Source organism: Micropterus salmoides, unplaced genomic scaffold, assembly GCF_014851395.1.
Source record: "Micropterus salmoides isolate LMB-PRFRI ecotype aquatic unplaced genomic scaffold, ASM1485139v1 Ms_hic_scaffold_5, whole genome shotgun sequence".
Classification (NCBI taxonomy): domain Eukaryota; kingdom Metazoa; phylum Chordata; class Actinopteri; order Centrarchiformes; family Centrarchidae; genus Micropterus; species Micropterus salmoides.
The window spans coordinates 39,614,344-39,641,617 of record NW_024044237.1 but is presented as its reverse complement, the minus strand read 5'-3'; the positions used below and the strand labels follow the sequence as shown (position 1 = coordinate 39,641,617).

General features: G+C 36.7%; 1 protein-coding gene and 2 long non-coding RNA genes across 3 annotated transcripts; 2 read left to right on the top strand and 1 right to left on the bottom strand.

Annotated features, from left to right (window-relative positions):
- Positions 1-472: 472 nt before the first annotated feature.
- On the bottom strand, positions 473-17,665 carry LOC119888729. Its single transcript, XR_005441929.1, has 5 exons — positions 16,908-17,665; positions 15,100-15,158; positions 3,051-3,258; positions 1,254-1,464; positions 473-1,136 (listed from the first exon to the last, which is right to left on the bottom strand). It is a non-coding gene; the product is annotated as an uncharacterized LOC119888729 (long non-coding RNA).
- Positions 1,315-15,489, top strand: LOC119888725 (proximal tubules-expressed gene protein-like). Its single transcript, XM_038699425.1, has 4 exons — positions 1,315-1,448; positions 3,074-3,200; positions 3,704-3,811; positions 15,037-15,489. The coding sequence occupies exons 1-4, from the start codon at positions 1,382-1,384 to the stop codon at positions 15,107-15,109; spliced, it is 375 nt and encodes a 124-aa protein (XP_038555353.1). The 5' UTR covers positions 1,315-1,381; the 3' UTR covers positions 15,110-15,489.
- Positions 17,666-19,709: 2,044 nt separating the features above from the next.
- On the top strand, positions 19,710-25,398 carry LOC119888732. The gene is made up of 3 exons (XR_005441941.1): positions 19,710-21,159; positions 23,707-23,776; positions 24,717-25,398. It is a non-coding gene; the product is annotated as an uncharacterized LOC119888732 (long non-coding RNA).
- The last annotated feature ends 1,876 nt before the right edge of the window (positions 25,399-27,274 follow it).

The following is a 27,274-nucleotide window of genomic DNA, read 5'->3' as shown; positions in this document are numbered from 1 at the left end:
AGCTAGCATTACCATGTTTATTGTTTTTGACGTATATTGTGCGAGACGAGAGATGTAGTTCATTGAACTGGTTTCACACAAAAAGACACGTAACTTTACTGTTTTACGACAAACTGCGGCTTTCTTGACGGACAAAATCATATTTTAAATTGACAAACGTGTGTGATTCAGGGCTCAGTTCAAACCGGATCAAAAAAATACCGAACTTTCCAAAATAACGTCCCACGGGCCGGAAGCGGAAGCGAGTGACTTCAGGCTCTGTTTCGACTAAAAACTGAATATTCACATAGTTTTAGATTCTTATCATTATAATGTTTCCATGGCAACCTGGCAGAGGCTCTATCCACAACCTGGAGGAGTGTAACATTAAATAAAAAGCATGAGATTCATTTAATAGTATAATATAATGTTACTAATTTCATATAATAGTGAACTATATAGGTTAGCACTAGTTGAATATTTAATACAGCAGTTTCACCTTTGTGGGTTGTTTTTATTCATTAAATCCTTGTGCAAGAAAAATGCTTTACATTGGTTTGTAATTATAAAAGTGCTAACTCGTCAATCATATCAAATCATAAATCTTATCTATTGTTATGCCAGGGAAATGTTCTCACTGTACAGCCCTGATTAATAATACCTTCTCTGTATGAAAAGTGCAATTAGATAACTTCTGTTATGAATTGCCACACACACACACATATATATGTGTGTGTGTGTGTGGCAATTCATAAGTAAGCACATCGTGAGAAGGGAAATTTCCAGAGTCAAATTCCTCGTATGCGTACCTGGCAAATAAAGATGATTCGATGAAGATAAATCAATAAAAGATAAATGTTTTTATATAACATTAGGTAGGAATTTATGGGGATTTTGCATGCAAAGATAATTAAGGACAGCCTGATTACCAATTAATTAATTATTTGATAGATTAGTTGATGATTATAGATAAAGATAATCATATTAAGCTGCTTTTTTCTTGTATATAGAGTTTTTAAGTCTCCCTGTCTGTGAAAATGAGTCAAACTTATAGACGTAAACAAATCTACAGTCCAGTCCTCCTCAGTCTCGCTGCCTTGTTAACATAAGCGGGGCCTTAAAGTGGAAGAGGTTTGTAAGGCAACACTTTGGTCCAGCTGAAAGAAAACAGAAACATGATTGGGCCATAAACTCAGAGAGCAGATAAAAGCTTTTCCTGTGAAACAGAGTTTGAAATGTGAGTTTGAGTTAAATATTAACAGAAGTGCACCGACCTGCTGCTTCACCTGAGCTGCTCGTCTGCTGTTAGTTTCAACTCCACCTCCGAAGCTTCAGCTTTAAACTTGTGCGAAGTTTTTTAACGTCTGTTTATTTTTTCTTCAGTCAGAGCGGAGAACCAGCGATGGCCAAACTTTGTGCAGTGATTTCCAGTTTGTTGCTGACAGTCGGAGTCGTGGCGGCCCAGACAGGTACGAGCTGTGTGAACTGTACCGACAGTAACTATAAATACACGGTTATACTACTGTTCAAATATTTATCCGATGAACAACATTACTGAGTGTTTTAGAGCTGCAACTACAGATATTTTCTCTATCAATCAATCTGTGTATTATTTTCTAGATTAAATGAGTAATTGTTTAGTCCATTAAATTGAATATATAATTATAATATGTTCAATCAACAGTCCAAAAACAATCTTGCCACAAAGAAAAACATGAAATCCGCTCATTTGAGAAGCTAAAACCAGCGATTGTATCAAGAAAAATGTATAAAACAATTGCCAGTGAATAAATCTGCAAGGATCAACTCATAGTTTCTGTTCTAGAATGTTTTGATTATTGATTAATCAAAATTTAAAAGCTTAGTAAGTTTCCAGTTTTGTTGTAGTTTGAAGACATCAGTAAATTCTTTTTTAACTTATTTTGGATTAATTAAAAAAGTAAGTGATAATAAAGATAATTCGTGTACAAGGTGCAGCTTTTCTTTCCTGCTAGTATCATTATATTGGAGGTCATATAATGGATGCACACCTATAAACTGTGTTGCAATTCTCCCTCACTCAACATCTACTAAAGTACTGTACTGAATTTGATATTCCCGTACTTAAAATGAGTAATACTATTTCATGCTACTTCGATTTCACTACATTTCAAGGGGGGATTTAAGCACTTTTTACTTTACTAAATATATTTGACCTTGATTATTCCACAATTACAGGATCAGAAATACCTTATTGATCCCCAGATTCTTGTGTCACAATTGCACATCAGGGCATTAAGGAATAGAAATAATTATGTAAGTAAAGAAAATACCATGAAAGTATCTAAGAATTTTCTCCTCACATCAAATCTTACCTTAATAATGAGCACGCAAGAAAACAGCTCCTGTTAATATCATTATTTGGGTCATATGTTTCAAACTTTGGACAAAAGTGGTGAAAATATGAACATACGTAAGTTTGGGGTACTTTTAAGTAAATATTGTACTGCACTACATTTATCTATCTATTTACAAATGTATACCTTTACTTTATTGCTAAGTTGTCTGTGAAAACCCTCATTTAGAGATCCCTTAATTTAAAAAGCAAAACAAAATTTTAAAAGCCCATAATTAAGTAGATTTTAAGGTGTACATGAATTCTGTCAATGATCAGGTGTTATTAAGGTTAAAGGATTTTAGTTTATGACAGGGCTCTGAAATATTTTAAGCTGCAAATCTATGATATTTGAGGGTTTCATATGTTTAACATATCCATTAAGGGGTTTTAATGGATTATCTGCACAATTTAAAAGGTGTGTAATAATGTGTAAAAGTTAACAGGAATGTTGAGGTTAGTTGATTTATTTTGCAGCTATTTTAGCAACATTTTGATTAGAATATATTGACCAATTATTATCCAATAGATCCATTAGCTCAAACAGTGTAGATTAGGCTATCTTACAGTATCAGTATAGCTGAAATAAATAATTTTACTGCTTGAAAAAATATGCCAGACTTTTAAGTTTATTGTATTTTTTTTAAAATGGAAAACAGTTTCTGGAGGTTCGCGCTGAGCTTGGATGACCTCTGACCTCTCTGTGTGCTTGTGTTGCAGATCAGACTCAGATCAGCGAGCGTCTGCTGCCTCAGTGGCTCACTGGCATCATCGCCGTCTCCATCTTCCTCTTCCTCAGCTTCGTCGTCTTCCTGGTGAAGAAGGCCTGGTGTGAGGAGCCCAGCAGGTCCGTCGTCTGTTTAATTTAACTCATTTTGACCAACAGGAACATTTATGTGGGAAGACTATCGACAGACAAGTAAACAGAAATCACCTCTCAACACAAGAGACAATACTTCTAATCCAAGAATATCTTAAACTTCACTACATTTATCGAGACAAATTTGGGTTTTAGTTTGTTGGTCGGACATTTGAATCCGAGAAACAAATATTTTTTTTATTATTTTCAGACAAAACAATAGTCAGCAGAGTAATTGATAATTACAGTGATCAGTAACCTGAGGAGGAAAATGCTGAAAAATCCCTAATTGTGACTTTATAAACTTACTTCTTGGAGTCCGGTCTAAATGTTGGACAAGAGGTTAAAGTAAAAACTAATACAACTGATAAATCTGCTCTTAAAATCTTAATTCTGATTTTATAGACATAATCACTTTTCATAGAGACAATAGATTTAAAGAAACTAATGTTTAATACTGTGGTCTACTTATATAATGCATCTGTCTGAAGGAGGAAGGTCAGTGTGGTGTCCGACAAAGATAATGACTACGCTATGACCATCGAAAACGCCTACGAGACCAACGAAAACGCCTACGAGACCTCCCTGGATATGGTCAGGTACGACCAACAACAACTAATTACTTTACCTTATTCCTGCCATTGTGACTGAGGGGACTCTGTACTGCAAACAATTAGAATTTGAATGCAAGTAAATGAAAAAGCTAAATCATTGCCAGACAATGGCCGCTGGTCAGAGATTGCGTTCTGGCTGTCTTGCTCTCTACACAGACTTTTTACCCAAACTAAACTCTTTTAGCTGCTAAAGTAAACAGTTAACTAACCCAAACTAAACTCTTTTAGCTGCTAAAGTAAACAGTTAACTAAACTCTTTTAGCTGCTAAAACAAACCATTAGCTAACCTTAATTTAACTCCTAAAGTAAACAGTTAACTAACCCAAACTAAACTCTGTTAGCTGCTAAAACAAACCATTAGCTAACCTTAATTTAACTCCTAAAGTAAACAGTTAACTAACCCAAACTAAACTCTGTTAGCTGCTAAACTAAACAGTTAACTAACTCAAACTAAAGTCTTTTAGCTGCTAAAACAAACCATTAGCTAACCTTAATTTAACTCCTAAAGTAAACAGTTAACTAACCCAAACTAAACTCTTTTAGCTGCTAAAACAAACCATTAGCTAACCTTAATTTAACTCCTAAAGTAAACAGTTAACTAACCCAAACTAAACTCTTTTAGCTGCTAAAACAAACCATTAGCTAACCTTAATTTAACTCCTAAAGTAAACAGTTAACTAACCCAAACTAAACTCTTTTAGCTGCTAAAACAAACCATTAGCTAACCTTAATTTAACTCCTAAAGTAAACAGTTAACTAACCCAAACTAAACTCTTTTAGCTGCTAAAACAAACCATTAGCTAACCTTAATTTAACTCCTAAAGTAAACAGTTAACTAACCCAAACTAAACTCTTTTAGCTGCTAAAACAAACCATTAGCTAACCTTAATTTAACTCCTAAAGTAAACAGTTAACTAACCCAAACTAAACTCTTTTAGCTGCTAAAGTAAACAGTTAACTAACCCAAACTAAACTCTTTTAGCTGCTAAAGTAAACAGTTAACTAACCCAAACTAAACTCTTTTAGCTGCTAAAGTAAACAGTTAACTAACTCAAACTAAACTCTTTTAGCTGCTAAAACAAACCATTAGCTAACCTTAATTTAACTCTTAACTGCTAAAGTAAACAGTTAACTAACCCAAACTAAACTCTTTTAGCTGCTAAAGTAAACAGTTAACTAACCCAAACTAAACTCTTTTAGCTGCTAAAGTAAACAGTTAACTAACCCAAACTAAACTCTTTTAGCTGCTAAAACAAACCATTAGCTAACCTTAATTTAACTCCTAAAGTAAACAGTTAACTAACCCAAACTAAACTCTTTTAGCTGCTAAAACAAACCATTAGCTAACCTTAATTTAACTCCTAAAGTAAACAGTTAACTAACCCAAACTAAACTCTTTTAGCTGCTAAAACAAACCATTAGCTAACCTTAATTTAACTCCTAAAGTAAACAGTTAACTAACCCAAACTAAACTCTTTTAGCTGCTAAAGTAAACAGTTAACTAACTCAAACTAAACTCTTTTAGCTGCTAAAACAAACCATTAGCTAACCTTAATTTAACTCTTAGCTGCTAAACTAAACAGTTAACTAACTCAAACTAAACTCTTTTAGCTGCTAAAACAAACCATTAGCTAACCTTAATTTAACTCCTAAAGTAAACAGTTAACTAACCCAAACTAAACTCTTTTAGCTGCTAAACTAAACAGTTAACTAACTCAAACTAAACTTTAGCTGCTAAAACAAACCATTAGCTAACCTTAATTTAACTCCTAAAGTAAACAGTTAACTAACCCAAACTAAACTCTTTTAGCTGCTAAAGTAAACAGTTAACTAACTCAAACTAAACTCTTTTAGCTGCTAAAACAAACCATTAGCTAACCTTAATTTAACTCTTAGCTGCTAAACTAAACAGTTAACTAACTCAAACTAAACTCTTTAGCTGCTAAAACAAACCATTAGCTAACCTTAATTTAACTCCTAAAGTAAACAGTTAACTAACCCAAACTAAACTCTTTTAGCTGCTAAAACAAACCATTAGCTAACCTTAATTTAACTCTTAGCTGCTAAACTAAACAGTTAACTAACTCAAACTAAACTCTTTTAGCTGCTAAAACAAACCATTAGCTAACCTTAATTTAACTCCTAAAGTAAACAGTTAACTAACCCAAACTAAACTCTTTTAGCTGCTAAAACAAACCATTAGCTAACCTTAATTTAACTCCTAAAGTAAACAGTTAACTAACCCAAACTAAACTCTTTTAGCTGCTAAAACAACCATTAGCTAACCTTAATTTAACTCTTAGCTGCTAAACTAAACAGTTAACTAACTCAAACTAAACTCTTTTAGCTGCTAAAACAAACCATTAGCTAACCTTAATTTAACTCCTAAAGTAAACAGTTAACTAAACTCTTTTAGCTGCTAAAACAAACCATTAGCTAACCTTAATTTAACTCCTAAAGTAAACAGTTAACTAACCCAAACTAAACTCTTTTAGCTGCTAAAACAAACCATTAGCTAACCTTAATTTAACTCCTAAAGTAAACAGTTAACTAACCCAAACTAAACTCTTTTAGCTGCTAAAACAAACCATTAGCTAACCTTAACTAAACTCTTTTAGCTGCTAAAACAAACCATTAGCTAACCTTAATTTAACTCCTAAAGTAAACAGTTAACTAACCCAAACTAAACTCTTTTAGCTGCTAAAACAAACCATTAGCTAACCTTAATTTAACTCCTAAAGTAAACAGTTAACTAAACTCTTTTAGCTGCTAAAACAAACCATTAGCTAACCTTAATTTAACTCCTAAAGTAAACAGTTAACTAACCCAAACTAAACTCTGTTAGCTGCTAAACTAAACAGTTAACTAACTCAAACTAAACTCTTTTAGCTGCTAAAACAAACCATTAGCTAACCTTAATTTAACTCCTAAAGTAAACAGTTAACTAACCCAAACTAAACTCTTTTAGCTGCTAAAGTAAACAGTTAACTAACTCAAACTAAACTCTTTTAGCTGCTAAAACAAACCATTAGCTAACCTTAATTTAACTCTTAGCTGCTAAACTAAACAGTTAACTAACTCAAACTAAACTCTTTTAGCTGCTAAAACAAACCATTAGCTAACCTTAATTTAACTCCTAAAGTAAACAGTTAACTAACCCAAACTAAACTCTTTTAGCTGCTAAAACAAACCATTAGCTAACCTTAATTTAACTCTTAGCTGCTAAACTAAACAGTTAACTAACTCAAACTAAACTCTTTTAGCTGCTAAAACAAACCATTAGCTAACCTTAATTTAACTCCTAAAGTAAACAGTTAACTAACCCAAACTAAACTCTTTTAGCTGCTAAAACAAACCATTAGCTAACCTTAATTTAACTCCTAAAGTAAACAGTTAACTAACCCAAACTAAACTCTTTTAGCTGCTAAAACAAACCATTAGCTAACCTTAATTTAACTCTTAGCTGCTAAACTAAACAGTTAACTAACTCAAACTAAACTCTTTTAGCTGCTAAAACAAACCATTAGCTAACCTTAATTTAACTCCTAAAGTAAACAGTTAACTAAACTCTTTTAGCTGCTAAAACAAACCATTAGCTAACCTTAATTTAACTCCTAAAGTAAACAGTTAACTAACCCAAACTAAACTCTTTTAGCTGCTAAAACAAACCATTAGCTAACCTTAATTTAACTCCTAAAGTAAACAGTTAACTAACCCAAACTAAACTCTTTTAGCTGCTAAAACAAACCATTAGCTAACCTTAACTAAACTCTTTTAGCTGCTAAAACAAACCATTAGCTAACCTTAATTTAACTCCTAAAGTAAACAGTTAACTAACCCAAACTAAACTCTTTTAGCTGCTAAAACAAACCATTAGCTAACCTTAATTTAACTCCTAAAGTAAACAGTTAACTAAACTCTTTTAGCTGCTAAAACAAACCATTAGCTAACCTTAATTTAACTCCTAAAGTAAACAGTTAACTAACCCAAACTAAACTCTGTTAGCTGCTAAACTAAACAGTTAACTAACTCAAACTAAACTCTTTTAGCTGCTAAAACAAACCATTAGCTAACCTTAATTTAACTCCTAAAGTAAACAGTTAACTAACCCAAACTAAACTCTTTTAGCTGCTAAAACAAACCATTAGCTAACCTTAATTTAACTCCTAAAGTAAACAGTTAACTAACCCAAACTAAACTCTTTTAGCTGCTAAACTAAACAGTTAACTAACTCAAACTAAACTCTTTTAGCTGCTAAAACAAACCATTAGCTAACCTTAATTTAACTCCTAAAGTAAACAGTTAACTAACCCAAACTAAACTCTTTTAGCTGCTAAAACAAACCATTAGCTAACCTTAATTTAACTCCTAAAGTAAACAGTTAACTAACCCAAACTAAACTCTTTTAGCTGCGAAAACAAACCATTAGCTAACCTTAATTTAACTCCTAAAGTAAACTCTTTTAGCTGCTAAAACAAACCATTAGCTAACCTTAATTTAACTCCTAAAGTAAACAGTTAACTAACCCAAACTAAACTCTGTTAGCTGCTAAACTAAACAGTTAACTAACTCAAACTAAACTCTTTTAGCTGCTAAAACAAACCATTAGCTAACCTTAATTTAACTCCTAAAGTAAACAGTTAACTAAACTCTTTTAGCTGCTAAAACAAACCATTAGCTAACCTTAATTTAACTCCTAAAGTAAACAGTTAACTAACCCAAACTAAACTCTTTAGCTGCTAAAACAAACCATTAGCTAACCTTAATTTAACTCCTAAAGTAAACAGTTAACTAAACTCTTTTAGCTGCTAAAACAAACCATTAGCTAACCTTAATTTAACTCCTAAAGTAAACAGTTAACTAAACTCTTTTAGCTGCTAAAACAAACCATTAGCTAACCTTAATTTAACTCCTAAAGTAAACAGTTAACTAACCCAAACTAAACTCTGTTAGCTGCTAAACTAAACAGTTAACTAACTCAAACTAAACTCTTTTAGCTGCTAAAACAAACCATTAGCTAACCTTAATTTAACTCCTAAAGTAAACAGTTAACTAACCCAAACTAAACTCTTTTAGCTGCTAAAACAAACCATTAGCTAACCTTAATTTAACTCCTAAAGTAAACAGTTAACTAACCCAAACTAAACTCTTTTAGCTGCTAAAACAAACCATTAGCTAACCTTAATTTAACTCCTAAAGTAAACAGTTAACTAACCCAAACTAAACTCTTTTAGCTGCTAAAGTAAACAGTTAACTAACTCAAACTAAACTCTTTTAGCTGCTAAAACAAACCATTAGCTAACCTTAATTTAACTCCTAAAGTAAACAGTTAACTAACCCAAACTAAACTCTTTAGCTGCTAAAGTAAACAGTTAACTAACTCAAACTAAAGTCTTTTAGCTGCTAAAACAAACCATTAGCTAACCTTAATTTAACTCCTAAAGTAAACAGTTAACTAACCCAAACTAAACTCTTTTAGCTGCTAAAGTAAACAGTTAACTAACTCAAACTAAAGTCTTTTAGCTGCTAAAACAAACCATTAGCTAACCTTAATTTAACTCCTAAAGTAAACAGTTAACTAACCCAAACTAAACTCTGTTAGCTGCTAAACTAAACAGTTAACTAACTCAAACTAAACTCTTTTAGCTGCTAAAACAAACCATTAGCTAACCTTAATTTAACTCCTAAAGTAAACAGTTAACTAACCCAAACTAAACTCTTTTAGCTGCTAAAACAAACCATTAGCTAACCTTAATTTAACTCCTAAAGTAAACAGTTAACTAACCCAAACTAAACTCTTTTAGCTGCTAAAACAAACCATTAGCTAACCTTAATTTAACTCCTAAAGTAAACAGTTAACTAACCCAAACTAAACTCTTTTAGCTGCTAAAGTAAACAGTTAACTAACTCAAACTAAACTCTTTTAGCTGCTAAAACAAACCATTAGCTAACCTTAATTTAACTCCTAAAGTAAACAGTTAACTAACCCAAACTAAACTCTTTTAGCTGCTAAAGTAAACAGTTAACTAACTCAAACTAAAGTCTTTTAGCTGCTAAAACAAACCATTAGCTAACCTTAATTTAACTCTTAACTGCTAAAGTAAACAGTTAACTAACCCAAACTAAACTCTTTTAGCTGCTAAAGTAAACAGTTAACTAACTCAAACTAAACTCTTTTAGCTGCTAAAACAAACCATTAGCTAACCTTAACTAAACTCTTTTAGCTGCTAAAACAAACCATTAGCTAACCTTAATTTAACTCCTAAAGTAAACAGTTAACTAACCCAAACTAAACTCTTTTAGCTGCTAAAACAAACCATTAGCTAACCTTAATTTAACTCCTAAAGTAAACAGTTAACTAACCCAAACTAAACTCTTTTAGCTGCTAAAGTAAACAGTTAACTAACTCAAACTAAACTCTTTTAGCTGCTAAAACAAACCATTAGCTAACCTTAATTTAACTCTTAGCTGCTAAACTAAACAGTTAACTAACTCAAACTAAACTCTTTTAGCTGCTAAAACAAACCATTAGCTAACCTTAATTTAACTCCTAAAGTAAACAGTTAACTAACCCAAACTAAACTCTTTTAGCTGCTAAACTAAACAGTTAACTAACTCAAACTAAACTTTTAGCTGCTAAAACAAACCATTAGCTAACCTTAATTTAACTCCTAAAGTAAACAGTTAACTAACCCAAACTAAACTCTTTTAGCTGCTAAAGTAAACAGTTAACTAACTCAAACTAAACTCTTTTAGCTGCTAAAACAAACCATTAGCTAACCTTAATTTAACTCTTAGCTGCTAAACTAAACAGTTAACTAACTCAAACTAAACTCTTTTAGCTGCTAAAACAAACCATTAGCTAACCTTAATTTAACTCCTAAAGTAAACAGTTAACTAACCCAAACTAAACTCTTTTAGCTGCTAAAACAAACCATTAGCTAACCTTAATTTAACTCCTAAAGTAAACAGTTAACTAACCCAAACTAAACTCTTTTAGCTGCTAAAACAAACCATTAGCTAACCTTAATTTAACTCTTAGCTGCTAAACTAAACAGTTAACTAACTCAAACTAAACTCTTTTAGCTGCTAAAACAAACCATTAGCTAACCTTAATTTAACTCCTAAAGTAAACAGTTAACTAACCCAAACTAAACTCTTTTAGCTGCTAAACTAAACAGTTAACTAACTCAAACTAAACTTTTAGCTGCTAAAACAAACCATTAGCTAACCTTAATTTAACTCCTAAAGTAAACAGTTAACTAACCCAAACTAAACTCTTTTAGCTGCTAAAACAAACCATTAGCTAACCTTAATTTAACTCCTAAAGTAAACAGTTAACTAACCCAAACTAAACTCTTTTAGCTGCTAAAACAAACCATTAGCTAACCTTAATTTAACTCTTAGCTGCTAAACTAAACAGTTAACTAACTCAAACTAAACTCTTTTAGCTGCTAAAACAAACCATTAGCTAACCTTAATTTAACTCCTAAAGTAAACAGTTAACTAAACTCTTTTAGCTGCTAAAACAAACCATTAGCTAACCTTAATTTAACTCCTAAAGTAAACAGTTAACTAACCCAAACTAAACTCTTTTAGCTGCTAAAACAAACCATTAGCTAACCTTAATTTAACTCCTAAAGTAAACAGTTAACTAACCCAAACTAAACTCTTTTAGCTGCTAAAACAAACCATTAGCTAACCTTAACTAAACTCTTTTAGCTGCTAAAACAAACCATTAGCTAACCTTAATTTAACTCCTAAAGTAAACAGTTAACTAACCCAAACTAAACTCTTTTAGCTGCTAAAACAAACCATTAGCTAACCTTAATTTAACTCCTAAAGTAAACAGTTAACTAACCCAAACTAAACTCTTTTAGCTGCTAAAGTAAACAGTTAACTAACTCAAACTAAACTCTTTTAGCTGCTAAAACAAACCATTAGCTAACCTTAATTTAACTCTTAGCTGCTAAACTAAACAGTTAACTAACTCAAACTAAACTCTTTTAGCTGCTAAAACAAACCATTAGCTAACCTTAATTTAACTCCTAAAGTAAACAGTTAACTAACCCAAACTAAACTCTTTTAGCTGCTAAAACAAACCATTAGCTAACCTTAATTTAACTCCTAAAGTAAACAGTTAACTAACCCAAACTAAACTCTTTTAGCTGCTAAAACAAACCATTAGCTAACCTTAATTTAACTCTTAGCTGCTAAACTAAACAGTTAACTAACTCAAACTAAACTCTTTTAGCTGCTAAAACAAACCATTAGCTAACCTTAATTTAACTCCTAAAGTAAACAGTTAACTAACCCAAACTAAACTCTTTTAGCTGCTAAACTAAACAGTTAACTAACTCAAACTAAACTTTTAGCTGCTAAAACAAACCATTAGCTAACCTTAATTTAACTCCTAAAGTAAACAGTTAACTAACCCAAACTAAACTCTTTTAGCTGCTAAAACAAACCATTAGCTAACCTTAATTTAACTCCTAAAGTAAACAGTTAACTAACCCAAACTAAACTCTTTTAGCTGCTAAAACAAACCATTAGCTAACCTTAATTTAACTCTTAGCTGCTAAACTAAACAGTTAACTAACTCAAACTAAACTCTTTTAGCTGCTAAAACAAACCATTAGCTAACCTTAATTTAACTCCTAAAGTAAACAGTTAACTAAACTCTTTTAGCTGCTAAAACAAACCATTAGCTAACCTTAATTTAACTCCTAAAGTAAACAGTTAACTACCCAAACTAAACTCTTTTAGCTGCTAAAACAAACCATTAGCTAACCTTAATTTAACTCCTAAAGTAAACAGTTAACTAACCCAAACTAAACTCTTTAGCTGCTAAAACAAACCATTAGCTAACCTTAACTAAACTCTTTTAGCTGCTAAAACAAACCATTAGCTAACCTTAATTTAACTCCTAAAGTAAACAGTTAACTAACCCAAACTAAACTCTTTTAGCTGCTAAAACAAACCATTAGCTAACCTTAATTTAACTCCTAAAGTAAACAGTTAACTAAACTCTTTTAGCTGCTAAAACAAACCATTAGCTAACCTTAATTTAACTCCTAAAGTAAACAGTTAACTAACCCAAACTAAACTCTGTTAGCTGCTAAACTAAACAGTTAACTAACTCAAACTAAACTCTTTTAGCTGCTAAAACAAACCATTAGCTAACCTTAATTTAACTCCTAAAGTAAACAGTTAACTAACCCAAACTAAACTCTTTTAGCTGCTAAAGTAAACAGTTAACTAACTCAAACTAAACTCTTTTAGCTGCTAAAACAAACCATTAGCTAACCTTAATTTAACTCTTAGCTGCTAAACTAAACAGTTAACTAACTCAAACTAAACTCTTTTAGCTGCTAAAACAAACCATTAGCTAACCTTAATTTAACTCCTAAAGTAAACAGTTAACTAACCCAAACTAAACTCTTTAGCTGCTAAAACAAACCATTAGCTAACCTTAATTTAACTCTTAGCTGCTAAACTAAACAGTTAACTAACTCAAACTAAACTCTTTTAGCTGCTAAAACAAACCATTAGCTAACCTTAATTTAACTCCTAAAGTAAACAGTTAACTAACCCAAACTAAACTCTTTTAGCTGCTAAAACAAACCATTAGCTAACCTTAATTTAACTCTTAGCTGCTAAACTAAACAGTTAACTAACTCAAACTAAACTCTTTTAGCTGCTAAAACAAACCATTAGCTAACCTTAATTTAACTCCTAAAGTAAACAGTTAACTAAACTCTTTTAGCTGCTAAAACAAACCATTAGCTAACCTTAATTTAACTCCTAAAGTAAACAGTTAACTAACCCAAACTAAACTCTTTTAGCTGCTAAAACAAACCATTAGCTAACCTTAATTTAACTCCTAAAGTAAACAGTTAACTAACCCAAACTAAACTCTTTTAGCTGCTAAAACAAACCATTAGCTAACCTTAACTAAACTCTTTTAGCTGCTAAAACAAACCATTAGCTAACCTTAATTTAACTCCTAAAGTAAACAGTTAACTAACCCAAACTAAACTCTTTTAGCTGCTAAAACAAACCATTAGCTAACCTTAACTAAACTCTTTTAGCTGCTAAAACAAACCATTAGCTAACCTTAATTTAACTCCTAAAGTAAACAGTTAACTAACCCAAACTAAACTCTTTTAGCTGCTAAAACAAACCATTAGCTAACCTTAATTTAACTCTTAACTACTGAAGTAAACAGTTAACTAACCCAAACTAAACTCTTTTAGCTGCTAAACTAAACAGTTAACTAACTCAAACTAAACTCTTTTAGCTGCTAAAACAAACCATTAGCTAACCTTAATTTAACTCCTAAAGTAAACAGTTAACTAACCCAAACTAAACTCTTTTAGCTGCTAAAACAAACCATTAGCTAACCTTAACTAAACTCTTTTAGCTGCTAAAACAAACCATTAGCTAACCTTAATTTAACTCCTAAAGTAAACAGTTAACTAAACTCTTTTAGCTGCTAAAACAAACCATTAGCTAACCTTAATTTAACTCCTAAAGTAAACAGTTAACTAACCCAAACTAAACTCTGTTAGCTGCTAAACTAAACAGTTAACTAACTCAAACTAAACTCTTTTAGCTGCTAAAACAAACCATTAGCTAACCTTAATTTAACTCCTAAAGTAAACAGTTAACTAACCCAAACTAAACTCTTTTAGCTGCTAAATCATCAGCTAACCCAAACTTAACTCTTTTAACACAAAACTAAAGCTGCAGGTCCTGCAGGTTTATTAGATAACCGGAGAATAAAAACTTAAAAGAGAAATAATTTATTCCTTTGCTCTCAAATAAAGTTATTTGTAATTATGGAGTCAGGGTAAAATATTGAGATAAAACTTTTTAGAGATTAAAGTGGTAAACTAATGAGATGAAGAGTTGTCTGCAGTTCTTTCCCAATTCAAGTTGTTAATCACAAAGGAGGAAAATACTATTTTACAGATGGACTTATTACAGGCTCCTAACTAAAGCAGGTTATACAGATGTTAATTAAAGTGCCACCTTTTTCTTCTATGTTTGCACCGTCACTGTTTTTTCTCTCGTAAATTTACCACTTTAATATCAATGAATATCCAGACACTTTTTTCCCCCCTAATATGCTGTCATAGTTTACGGTCTCCATCTCTACAGGACAAAAATTAAACGATCATTATTATTTGTGTTTGTTTGTGGACCAGGAGCAAAGAAAACACGAACGCCTACAACAACCTGGTGATTGACAGCACTGATGACAAAGTTACCTCCATGTGACTTTCCTGCATTGATTCTATTGGCTGTCTGAACGTTATCTTCACCAACTCTGGACGGAGAGACACAAAACACAGAAAATTATTTTTTAGAGAAACACGTACATTTTACAGATTTTTAAAATGTTGTCTTTGTTTCGTCGTACCTTTTGTCTCTTTATTAATTAATAATTAATTTACTTACACACTTCTGTGACCGTTTTCATTTTATCTTCAAATGCAGCAAGATTACATGAATTATCAATATATTAGTTGTTGTTTTTCAGACTGTTTGAATGGTCTACAGTTGCCTCTTGATGCAGAGATTCAGAGCAGTAAACAAGAGGAAAAGCAGCCGTCGCCTGTGATCTTTGTGCTCATTAATAAGTTATCTTTTCTAACAAACTGCTGTGTCGGCTCTCATTACTGATCAATGAAGGAATGACCTGTGATTAATAATTAAACACTCAGCAGTAAAGTCTCATTATACAGTGCCTGCAATAACAGCAGCGAGAGGGTGTTTGGATAAGTGCTGGCGCTGCCACACACATGTAGTCATTTTTTCCCCCTGTGTGCGAAGTAATTGTTTGATTTTATTACAGCAGCTGCTTTAGTGGAGCATTATGGAAAATTAACTCCAGGAACATGCTTAAGCTTTTCAGAAAGGCAGTTTGTGCAGAGCCTAAGCCCCTCCCCTTCCATTGGACCACTATGGACCTTATTTTGGAAAAAATAAGTTCAGTAGTCAACAGCGAGAGACAACAAATGTTTTGATCCCTTTTGAATTGTACCCTGAATTACACACATTAGTCAGTTTAAAAGAAAATGTCTAAAAAGTTGTGTATGTGACGCATGTGGGAACCTCCGTGTCTGAAAAGTGAAGCCAGTACTTAAGTAACTTAAACCTGCGTCCTCTCCAGCAGCCAGCAGGGGGCGACTCCAGCGGCTGCAGAAAGAAAATGTTTCTACTTGTCAGCTGATTTATTCCCTCAGTAAACACCTTCCTGATGAGTTTCTGGTCTCAGTCGCTAGTTTCAAGTCTTCTTCAACACAGCATGATGTTCATTTAGTAAATTATGGTCCCATTTAGAGGAACAGAGACCAGGAAGCAGGGAGGCTTTAGGGCGGGGCTACAAGCTGATTGACAGGTTGCTACCATGGCGACCTGTCAATCAGGATAGAGGCGACTCATATCCGCTGCTCTGTGTACATTTAACCAGCTCTGCTGAAAGTGAGTACGTTTTGTTTGAAGGTTGTTTGTCGCTAGCTAAAATTAGCATCCCAGCTAATATCACAGTTAATGTGAATTACAGATGCACCTTGCTAACCAAGCTAGCTAGCTCCACCCTCTCGACCAAATATGGTCACGTCTGGTTCCAAAAAACAAGATGGTGACGGCCAAAATGACAAACAGAACAGCGGCCCACAAACCAACAGGGGACGTCACAGTGACTACGTCCTATGTGATGTCATAACTTTATGTCTTAGTTACTGACACTAACACCTGTCACAATGTAAGGCCATCACGCCCAGGATGTAAACATACAAGCAACGTGGCCGGGCTTATATTGATTTTCACCTCTAATATTTTTCCCCTCATTCTGGAAGAAAGAGTTGACTGTATCAAAAACTTAGTTGTCGCTTGCCGTTGACTCACGTACATATTTTAGAAATAAGGTCCCATGTGGCAAAGGGCTCCATTAGGCTCTATTGAAGTGAATGAGAAACTCTAACTTATCACTACAAACACACACTCAAGCTTCCCCCCCCCAAACGCGATCACTGGAAAACGAGTGTCTGTAAAAAGGCAAATATATTTTTACCTCCCGAATTGACTCAGGCAGCTGGCTCAGACGAAGGAAGTTGCGGGCGTGCAAACGTGGAAAACTGGTTAGTTCACCTTGCATGTAGTATCAGCCCCTTAGAAACCTGAAGGCCACCCATCCAACAAAGGTTCTGGAACTGAAGAAGTCTCTTGAATGAGGGACGAAACGTCTTCTAGTATCTTCTACCATGACCTGGATGACTGAGAACCTTCACAGACATCTTACTGGGCCACCGGTTGTTCCTCTGGATCGGGTCTGATGAGGAAAACATAAAACAAACAGATTTTAAAGTTCAGGAAGACTCCAGAAAGGCAGATGGTGCCGTCTCTACATTTTAATAAAACACAGATCAGTTAGCAACAGATGATTAATAATCAGAACAGACAGAAAAAACATTCACAACACATTTTCACAGCTCGTTCAACACCCAATCAGAGAGCCTCTTTTGGATCAATGCGTCTGAAATGGAGTGAAGCTCCTCTGTTTGGGGAAAGTCGACAAATCAGTTGGTCTCGACAATAAAAACCTGGTTCAACATGTGAAATACAACCTACAGTTACAGCTTGATGTTAAAACAAAGAAAGAAGTCTGTAAAACCCCCCAAATGCTGCTCACCATAAAGTCATTAGCTCTAGTCTGAGCTTTAGGTTGGGGTCTATTTTCTTAATGTTAAAGATAAAACTGTAAAAGTTACTGTTTTTGGAGCCAGGGAGGTCAGTGCTCAGCTTCAATCTGTAATGTTAAAGAGGTCTGCTCATTTTCAGGTTCAAAATCTTAATTAGGGGTTGTACCAGAACAGGTTTACATGGTTTAATTTTTAAAAAACACCATATTTTTCTCATCCTGCACATTGCTGCAGCTCCTCTTCTCACCCTGTGTGTTGGACGCTCCGCTCTTGAGCTACAGAGTGATGCATCTTGTACAAAATCTTTGTTGGGAGTTGCACATGCGCAGTTCCCAGGTAAGGACTACTAGCCAATCAGAAGCAGAGAAGGGCGGGTCGTAAGAAACAAGGTAGTGTGATCCAAATCAAAGCCGCTTCAGAATGTAACCTAGCAGATGGTAGAAGTTACTCTCAAGTCCACAACATCATTGTTCCACATCTTACAATAACCCACTACAAAAATCACCATATTTCAACTCTATTTTACATAAAAATTGGCCAAACGTTTGCTCCGTAGCTTTCACATCAGGTGTAACATCATAGCTTAACTTTAGCTGTGTTAGCCAACGTTTACAACAACTCCGCTCTTGAACAGCCTGAAGTTACATTGCCGTGTTTATTTTAAATATAATTCCCAACCAATAAAGCAAACTTACAGGTTGTGTTTGTGAATTTCCAGAGTTGCATCGTCTTTTAGGACTAAAACGTTGAACTGTTGCCGGTGTTCTGACGATCTCTGCTGCCTTGCCGAAAAATGCGACCATAGCGCAAATCGATAGACTCGACTCTACTCTACCTGCTCCGTTTTCCACTGCAGACAGTACCCAGAGATAGTACGCAGCCTGACGTCATAGCGACGCCACACAACGGCCATGACGTAATGTTCAATGCAACACACACACCAGCGATCCAAACAGCTTTCTCTTTTTTAAGAGAAACCTTCCTCAGAATGTAAAGACAGATAAGCGGTATGAAAACCTTCCAGCTGTGTTTTCCTCTGCCGTTGTTGCTGCAGCGGTCTGTGTGACGGCGGGAGCAGAGGGCTCTGTGAGCGGCCGGCTGGCCGGCCTCACACGCTCCTCCCGCGGGTCACAGCAGGCTTCCCCCGCCGCCACAACTACAAAAATATTCAAGCACATTTTTGTTCCGCCATCACTTCTCGTGAAACTGTCAGTATTGTAAATCTACACAGCTGATTTCACCTCAAAACTTCTCAGAAGTGGATTTAATGATGAAATAATGTATGAAAACTAAAATATAAAACTTCCTGTTGCCTCTGTCTGGTGCAATGATGATGCAGTGAAAAGTGATGATTCTCTCTGACCAATAGTTTCCCTCAGCTCGCTCGGAACCTCGACAGAGGGGATATGAAAAAAAGTACCTGGAAGCAGGAACAACATTTCTACAATGGAAAACCAAACAAAGGCGAGTGGAGCCAAAGGGCCTCCGCTCAGACTAGCTTGGTTTGAGGGCGTGTCTGACCCCGCTAGCCGCTTGGCGAGCTTTATGACGCGTTTTCATTGTGACGTCACAAGTAAAGGAAGTGAAGGGCTGGACTACAAACCAGCTGTTTTCAGTTCAGAGCAGAGTTTTCTGTGGGAGATGGGAACTCACTTTGGGCTTTTTCACTTTGCAAAGCTGTTACAGCACAAAAAAGAGAAAAAACTCAAAAAAGGAGAGGGGAAAAGCTAAATAGCAGAATACCACCTCTTTAAGAACCACAAATCAAGCCAGAAATCTTTGTGTAGTCATGGACTCAGACCTGAATTTGAGGAGCCACATTAAGACAATTACAAAGTCAGCCTACTATCACCTGAAGAATATATCAAGGATTAAAGGACTCAGCAGGACCTGGAAAAACTTATCCATGCATTTATCTTCAGTGGACTCGACTACTGTAACAGTGTCCTTACAGGCTCCCTAAGAAATCCAGACAGCTGCAGCTGATTCAGAACGCTGCTGCTCGAGTCCTCACTAAGACCAAAAAGGTGGATCACATCAGTCCAGTTCTGAGGTCTTTACATTGGCTTCCTGTATGTCAAAGAATTGATTTCAAAATCCTGCTGTTAGTTTATAAAGCACTAAATGGTTTAGGGCCAAAATACATTTCTGATCTTCTGCTTCGTTACGAACCATCCAGACCTCTCAGGTCGTCTGGGGCAGGTCTGCTTTCTGTCCCCAGAGTCAAAACTAAACAAGGAGAAGCAGCGTTCAGTTATTATGCTCCGTATACAGTCAGGTCCATAAATATTGAGACATCGACGCAATTCTAATCTTTTTGGCTCTATACTCCACCACAATGGATTTTAAATGAAACGAACAAGATGTGCTTTAACTGCAGACTTGGCCAGGTGTGTGTTATTCCCTCATTATCCCATTTACAAGGAGCAGATAAAAGGTCTAGAGTTCATTTCAAGTGTGCTATTTTCTATTTATTTGCTATTTGCTATTTATCAGTGAAGCAAGACTGAAAAATCAAAACAAACCCAGCAGAGAGATAGCAAAAACATTAGGTGTGGCCAAATCAACTGTGAGCTCAGCAACACCAAAAGACCCGGAAGACCACGGAAAACAACTGTGGTGGATGACCGAATAATTAAAATAATAATATAATAATAATAATAATAATAATAAAAAGATTAGAATTGTGTCGATGTCCCAATATTTATGGACCTGACTGTATCTGGAACAAACTCCCAGATAACTGCAGGTCTGCTGAAACTCTTCTTTTAAATCAAGACTGAAGACTTTGCTTTTTACTGCTGCTTTTAATTAAATTAAACCTTTCACTGCACTGTAACGTCCGGTTTTCATTGTCTTTGTTTTCAGATATTCAGTGCCCTGCACTGTAGATTTTACTGTCCTATTTTACCCGGTTTTTAAAATGTGTAGTTTTATTTTTTCAATTTCCCTTTGTTGTTTTTATGTTTAATGTAAAGCACTTTGAATTGCCTTGTTGCTGAAATGTGCTATACAAATAAACTTGCTTTGCCTTACAGAGTGAGTCAACGAGAATCGGGGGACATCCCGCAGGTAGCAACAGACGAAAGAGCACAGGGAAGACCAGGAGGCCGCCGTACAGATGTCGTCCACTGTGCAACGCCACTCGTGGAGTGCGCCCTGATGGCGTCCAGGGGACACACAGGCCTGTGGGATAGCCTCGCACAGACAGTGATACAGGTGCTGCGAACAGGCGCTGTGAAGGCGCCAGGTGGCCGTGCGCACTACATAGCAGAAAAGCGTGCGCACCGGGCGGAGGAGGTGAGATGTAGCTTCATCCTCAGACCCATGGGGGGGAGGAAAGAAGCCGGGAGGGTAATCACCTGTGATCAGAAGGAGCTGGTGATGCTCTGAGGCGTGAAAGCAGTATTAGGACAGCAGAGCTGCCGTCACCCTGGATCAGGAGACACAACGGAGCCACAGAGAGGGCAGCCAGATCGCTGACCCTCTTGGCCGACGTCAGAGCCACGAGTAGAGTGACCTTAGTCGAAAGGAACCGCAGAGCCGCTGTATCCAAGGGCTCGAAAGGCGCTTGGGTCAGGACCCGTAAAACTGCACCTCCTTCAGGAAACGCTTCACCAGCAGGTGAGTGAACACCGTCCTGTCACCGAACCGTACTGAAGGCCAGACCTCTGTCCGTGAGCAGAAGGTCAGGAGGGTCGCGCTCGCGGCGGGGGAAGAAGGATCGTGGGTACTGTCATGCGTAGCCAGCCACCGAAAGGATTATCTAAAGTCACAAACGAAGTCATCTTAACCCTCTCCCTTTTTTCCACGTTGCCTTTTGACCCTGCCATTGTATCATCAACATCATTCATTAATTTAGTCACTTCAAAGCTTCACGCCAAAGCCGTGGTGCCATTATACTCACTCTGCATGTTTTACGTTTAATGTCCACTTGATGGCGCACTAGAGCAAATGACGCCCCGTGAAGCTTCGGCCCACGAGTGAATCAACTTGATGCAAAGCTTGTTTATGAATATAAAACAACTGATTATCCAAATACTTGCCGATTAATTTTACCTTCGTCAACTAATCAATTTCTCTCTCTTGCGTGCAGAGTTTTGTGTGCATGCCGTACTGCCGACAGCTGCCTGCACCTCGCGGGTCTATTTCAAGTAGCCAGCTGTTTAAAAACGATAAAATATTCTCTGTGTGGTTCATCAACGGTGATAAATTATCCAAACGTCCCGCGGGGTGCGAACAACTCGGCACAACACCAGTGAAGCTGGAGCTCCGTCTCTTCAGCAAGTGTTCCTCTTCCGCCGCTGCACACATCCACGCTACGCCTACACGTGCGCACTGACGCCCCAGGGTTAGGGTTACAATTTAGGATTTATTTACGCACTTTAAAAACATTTATTGAAAGTTTTATTCTTTTCACATATTTATTTACAGCATTAAACGTTGAAATGTTTATTGTAACAGGCTGTATATTAACTTATTGGGAGAAAACTGGTAGTTCTGTGTAAAATCAGCACCCCCATATCACCAAAATGGCGTGATCCTCGTTTCGCTGCGAAGCTTCGACTGTGAGATTGACAGTTGAATCAGGCTCCGCCCATCGAAGCATCGAATCTTCGACCTTTCGGGGTCAGGCCTAATCTCTACATGTCGGCATTGGCCTTAATATTTTGTTAAAGCTTTATAAAATAGAGAATTTGAGACATTGACATTGCCCTTTTAAAATAATGATCACTCATCACGGAAAACTTTTTATATATATATATATATATATATATATATATATATAGATAGATATTTTAACATTAGACAACAATTTTAGTCTAATAGTATACTGTTAATATGTTAAAAGTATAAAATTAATTCCAGTTGGACAAAACAGTTTCATGTTTTCAGTCATTAAATACTTGTGCAAGAAAAATGGTCTACTTAATTTGTTAATGCTACTATCTCAACAATAATCAGAATCATTCATGCAGGAGTTCAACATCTGAAAGTTTACTGTAGCAGGTCAAACTGTTTTTATGTCCCGCCCCCCTCCAGTCTGTGATTGGTCAGTTTACGAAAAGGGAAATTAAAGGCTCGTGCAGACTAGACGTCTTTCAGCGTCGGCCGATGGCCGTGCCGTTCACACTACACAACTTGGCGTCTTGTTTAAGGGAATTCTTGAAGGAGTTCACACTTGACTGATCGGTGACAGGGGCACGCACACTACACGAGCTGACAGCGACTCTGTCACCTGACGCTGGTCTCCAAACCACGTTTGGTCAAGAAAACACGTGAAATGTGAAACGGGAAATGACGCAACACTACACACGAAACCGCTGCTGTTTATTATTATTATAAAGACAAAAAATGTACCCGCGATCAAAGCCCGACTGTCGTCAGTGTGAAGTCGGCTTAACGAGCACATCGATTTTATGAAAAGTTGAATATGTTTCAACAAAAGGCACCTGATGAGCTTACAGCCAGCTTACCAAACTCACAACCTCCTTATCTTCTCCGTGCTGACATTTTTGTAACCAAGCGCGATGTTTTGAATGATTAGCGGCACGGCGGGCAGGGTGGCGGGGGGATTATTGTAGGTTGTATAGTTACGGTAGTTACTTGCACATTGTGCTCGTAAGTCGATTTTTAGGGGCATATGCATATGGGCAAAATGGTCGCACTATAGAGCCCTGTGCATGAAGCATTGCTGTAAAAAACTTTCTCGCGCTGTTATTTTGTAGGCACAATCACTTAAGAGGAAGTGATTATGTGAGTAACTGCTGTCATGACTGAGATCTGTTTCAGCACCAGACGCTATCAGTTCCCATCCATCGTCAACCGTTTATCCTGCGTACAGGCGGGGGGCTGGAGCCAATCCCAGCTTACATTGGGCGAAAGGCGGGGTACACCCTGGACAGATCGCCAGTCCATCGCAGGACGCTATCAATTTATTTATTTTATGTGATTTTTTTAATTTATATTTTTCTGCAATCGCGCCGCCTGTTCCCGGACGCTGCCTTAGATATTACACTGGGGTTATCTCTTGATAGATAAGACTAGTTTTCCTCCTACAGCAGCCTCTTCTGTGTGTTCCGGGATCAAAGATCATGTTTACTGTGTGGATGTTAATCATCCACAAGAGAAAGTTGAAGACTTGTGAATAATTTACAGGTTTTCTTTCAGTTTTTGCGTCGGTGATTATTCTACCGAAGCTGAAGCACCGATGTAGTTCCCCGGTTAATCTGGTCTGAAGGTATGTAATGTTTCCACAATACCTCTTGCTTAAAGAAAAACATTGCACTGTTTGCATATTTTAAGCTGTAAGCTGATTTTATTTGGAGGCAGGAGGTAAAACTATAATAAGGAAGTGACCTGTATCCCTTTACCACAGACACAAAACTGCGGGATGATCGTTAGTGCTCAAATAGTGTTGCTCTGCTTTCTCCGCTGCATTGTTCATTACCTAACAACACGTCCTCATACCTAAACGACAAAATAAGTCAATTGTCCAGTGCCCCAAACATTGAAAAACACAACCACATATATGAACGTTTCCGAAAACGACATATACGAGCGTTGGCAAGTACAAGTCCGGCAAATGGCTTACTGGACCTTCAGTGACCTAAGTCACCTGATGTTTGTCATGTAGTAAACGGCCGTAGTTTGTTTAGGTTAAGGCAACAAGACTACTTGTTCAGGGTTTGAAAAGGATCGTGGTTTCAACATGTGAAGAGTAAGCATGTCCAAAACATGGAGACCTCCTCAGTATATCTTTTTTTTTAGTTTATCGTCATCACATTTACAGTCACAGGTGTAGTGAAGGTGTCGGGACGACATTCAGTTGCATTATTATCTGCAAGGTCTTGTTTGTAATGCTGATATTGCCTTTGAAATTTAGATTTTCTTCTGGAATGGTAAGATAAATGGATTTACTTACAATAAATTCATATGGTTTAGCTTCTTGCCTATCAAAGGAGACCAGAAATATGCCTACAGGCCTAATGGTTGAGTTATACCCAATTCATTTTGGGTATGTTACTTTAGTTTTGTTTTTCCTGGTGAAAGGGCAACGGTTAAAGAAGTTTTTAATGAGCAGCAATGCATGCACACCACTGCAAGTCTTTTGAATTGGCTCACGTCGTCCCTTCAGCCTCTGTCTCATGCTCCTTTTCTGTTTGTTTACTGCATTTCAGTTAATAAAACATGAACCACTCACCGGCTGAGCCTCGACCAAAGATTGAAACATGGACCAAAGAAGACGTCCACCAGTGGCTGATGGCCGAGGTCAAAGTTAATCGGAGTTGTGCAGACTTATTTGTTGAAGAGGACGTGTCAGGAGAAGTTCTATTTGCTCACCAAAAGAAAGATATTTTAGATTTAGGAGTAAAACATGGTCCTGCTGTCAAAATCACATCTTATCTAGAAAAAATGAAGACAGGATCACAACATGAGTCAGAGTTCCCAGCTGGTGTGAAAAACTGGACAAAGGAGCAAGTGGCCGAGTGGTTACTGCAGCACGGGAAGGTCGATGGCAGGAAGGCAGAACGATTCAAAGAGGAAGACGTGTCTGGAGATTGCCTCGTTTGCTTCGGGAAGCAGGATTTCCTGGATCTGGAGCTGAAAAAGGGTCCTGCTGTAAAGATTCTGAAAGAGCTGGATCAACTGAAAAATAAACCAGAGCCGACACCGTGTCGCGTCCTTCCTATCGCACAGCGCAAAATGAATCTCTGCAGAAAAATCTGCCTCCGGAGAAACCACCAAAACAGAAGAAAACTCCTAAAGAGGTGGAGGCACTAACGCCACAAGGGAAGACAAAAGAAACAGCTGAGGTAAAATTCAACGTTGTATATCATTTACAAACAACATAATACTGCCAGCTACTTAAAAAAGAAGTCAAAAACACTTAGTATTGCTGCCACTGTATTTGTTGTGCATTTAAAGTCAAATTAAAAGCATGTACATTAAGTCTTTTACAGAAACATCTGCCAAACAGTAGAGATTAAATAATAAAGAGATAAACATAAAGGGAGAAAAGGCCGGCTTGGGGTATGTTATGTAGGTCACGTATAGACTGGCTTCTTTTATACAAACACTCCTGGATGTGCAGCCCGGGGGCAAAAGCTCTTCGGTAGCCGGTCATAAGACCGTAGTCAACGTAGGTTGCGCATTGTTTGTCAATTCTTGTTGACTTAATAATCAACTGCCATTTCAGAGTTGGATCTGTTTGTTTGTGTTTCATTTTGCATATTAATATAACAGCACGACCGCGCTGCAGGTCACCCAACACCATGGGGACCCGAGTTAGACTTAAGTCGCACACACAGTGACTTCAGACTCGACTTGAGACTCGTCCTCAAAAGACTTCAGACTCGACTCGGACTCGAGGTGCGGGACTCGTGAACAATGTTTATTAAACGTCTGATGAGCGTGCCGTTATTCCCTCCCTGCGTTATCTATAACCTGCCTACGTAACACGTAGAATCAGCTGCGCGTATTAAAGCTTTGGCTTTAAAACTTCATACAACAAGACCCAAATAAAGAAACGCTGAACGCAACATTTAGGTTAGTAAATCTGAGGTTAATGAACATGTTTAGCTCAGCATTGACCATCTAACGTTAGCTTGCTTCTTGCTTCAGCTACGACCTACGGGAGGTTTAAGATGAATGAGCGTTTGTTTACTTGCCAAACTTCATTTACGTCCCGCTGGCTGCCATCACGTTAATTATTACCGTCGGCTGCAAACCGGTTACAGGTTTATTGTTGATCATGTAACGTCACAGTTTTATTTAGTTATAACGTTGCACTGGGTTTGACAGTCTGCAGGGTGTGTTGACTTACAGTAGTTAATAAGCCATTAATAATAAGTCATTAATTGCATTGCACATCACATGGTTGTGCTCTGTAAGTGAAAAACAGGTTACAGTTACAGAATCCCTTTATAGCTCTGCAGTTTTATAAGCAGCCTGGATTGAACGCAGCAGCTGATATAACATTCATTATAACCACCAGAGACTTGACTTGGACTCTAGCTCAGAGACTTCAGAGCATCTCTGAGCGACACCGGACGTAATGTTGTTCAAGTCAGCTGCTCACAGCTACTAACGTGGGGGGTGGTGATGGAGCAGTGGATAAGACACATGCTTTTGGTGTGAGAGACCCGGGTTCAACTCCACATGGTAACCGATCCACCACTGTGTCCCTGAGCAAGACACTTAACCCCTTGTTGCTCCAGAGGCGTGCGACCTCTGACATGTATAGCAGCTGTCGCTTTGGATAAAAACGTTAGCTTAATGAATAAATGTAATGTTACTGCCTGTGAGGCGCCCACTTGGCAGGACAGAGTGGCGTTGAGCGACGTTTTGTAAAAGCACTGAATACTTCTCTCATAAACGCATGTGCAAAACAGTAACGTTAGTTCAAAAGTCGAGACTCTTGCTTAATTTTTTTGCTGTCAATCTCACAGTCGAAGCTTCGCAGTGAAACGAGGATCACGCCATTTTGGTGACATGGGGGTGCTCAATGTCTGATTTTACACAGGACTACCAGTTTTCTCCCAATAAGTTAATATACAGCCTGTTACAATAAACATTTCAATGTTTAATGCTGTAACTAAATATGTAAAAAGAAAAAAACTTTCAATAAATGTTTTTAAAGTGCGTGAATAAATCCTAATTGTAACCCTAACCATGAGGGTCAGTGTGCACGTGTAGGCGTGTGCAGCGGCGGAAGAGGAACACTTGCTGAAGAGAC

Coding starts and splice junctions, on each gene's coding strand:
- LOC119888725 (XM_038699425.1), top strand. CDS start 1,382: ATGGCCAAACTTTGTGCAGTGATTTCCAGTTTGTTGCTGACAGTCGGA. Junction 3,201..3,703: donor TGGTGTGAGGAGCCCAGCAG/GTCCGTCGTCTG, acceptor ATCTGTCTGAAG/GAGGAAGGTCAGTGTGGTGT. Junction 3,812..15,036: donor ACCTCCCTGGATATGGTCAG/GTACGACCAACA, acceptor TTTGTGGACCAG/GAGCAAAGAAAACACGAACG.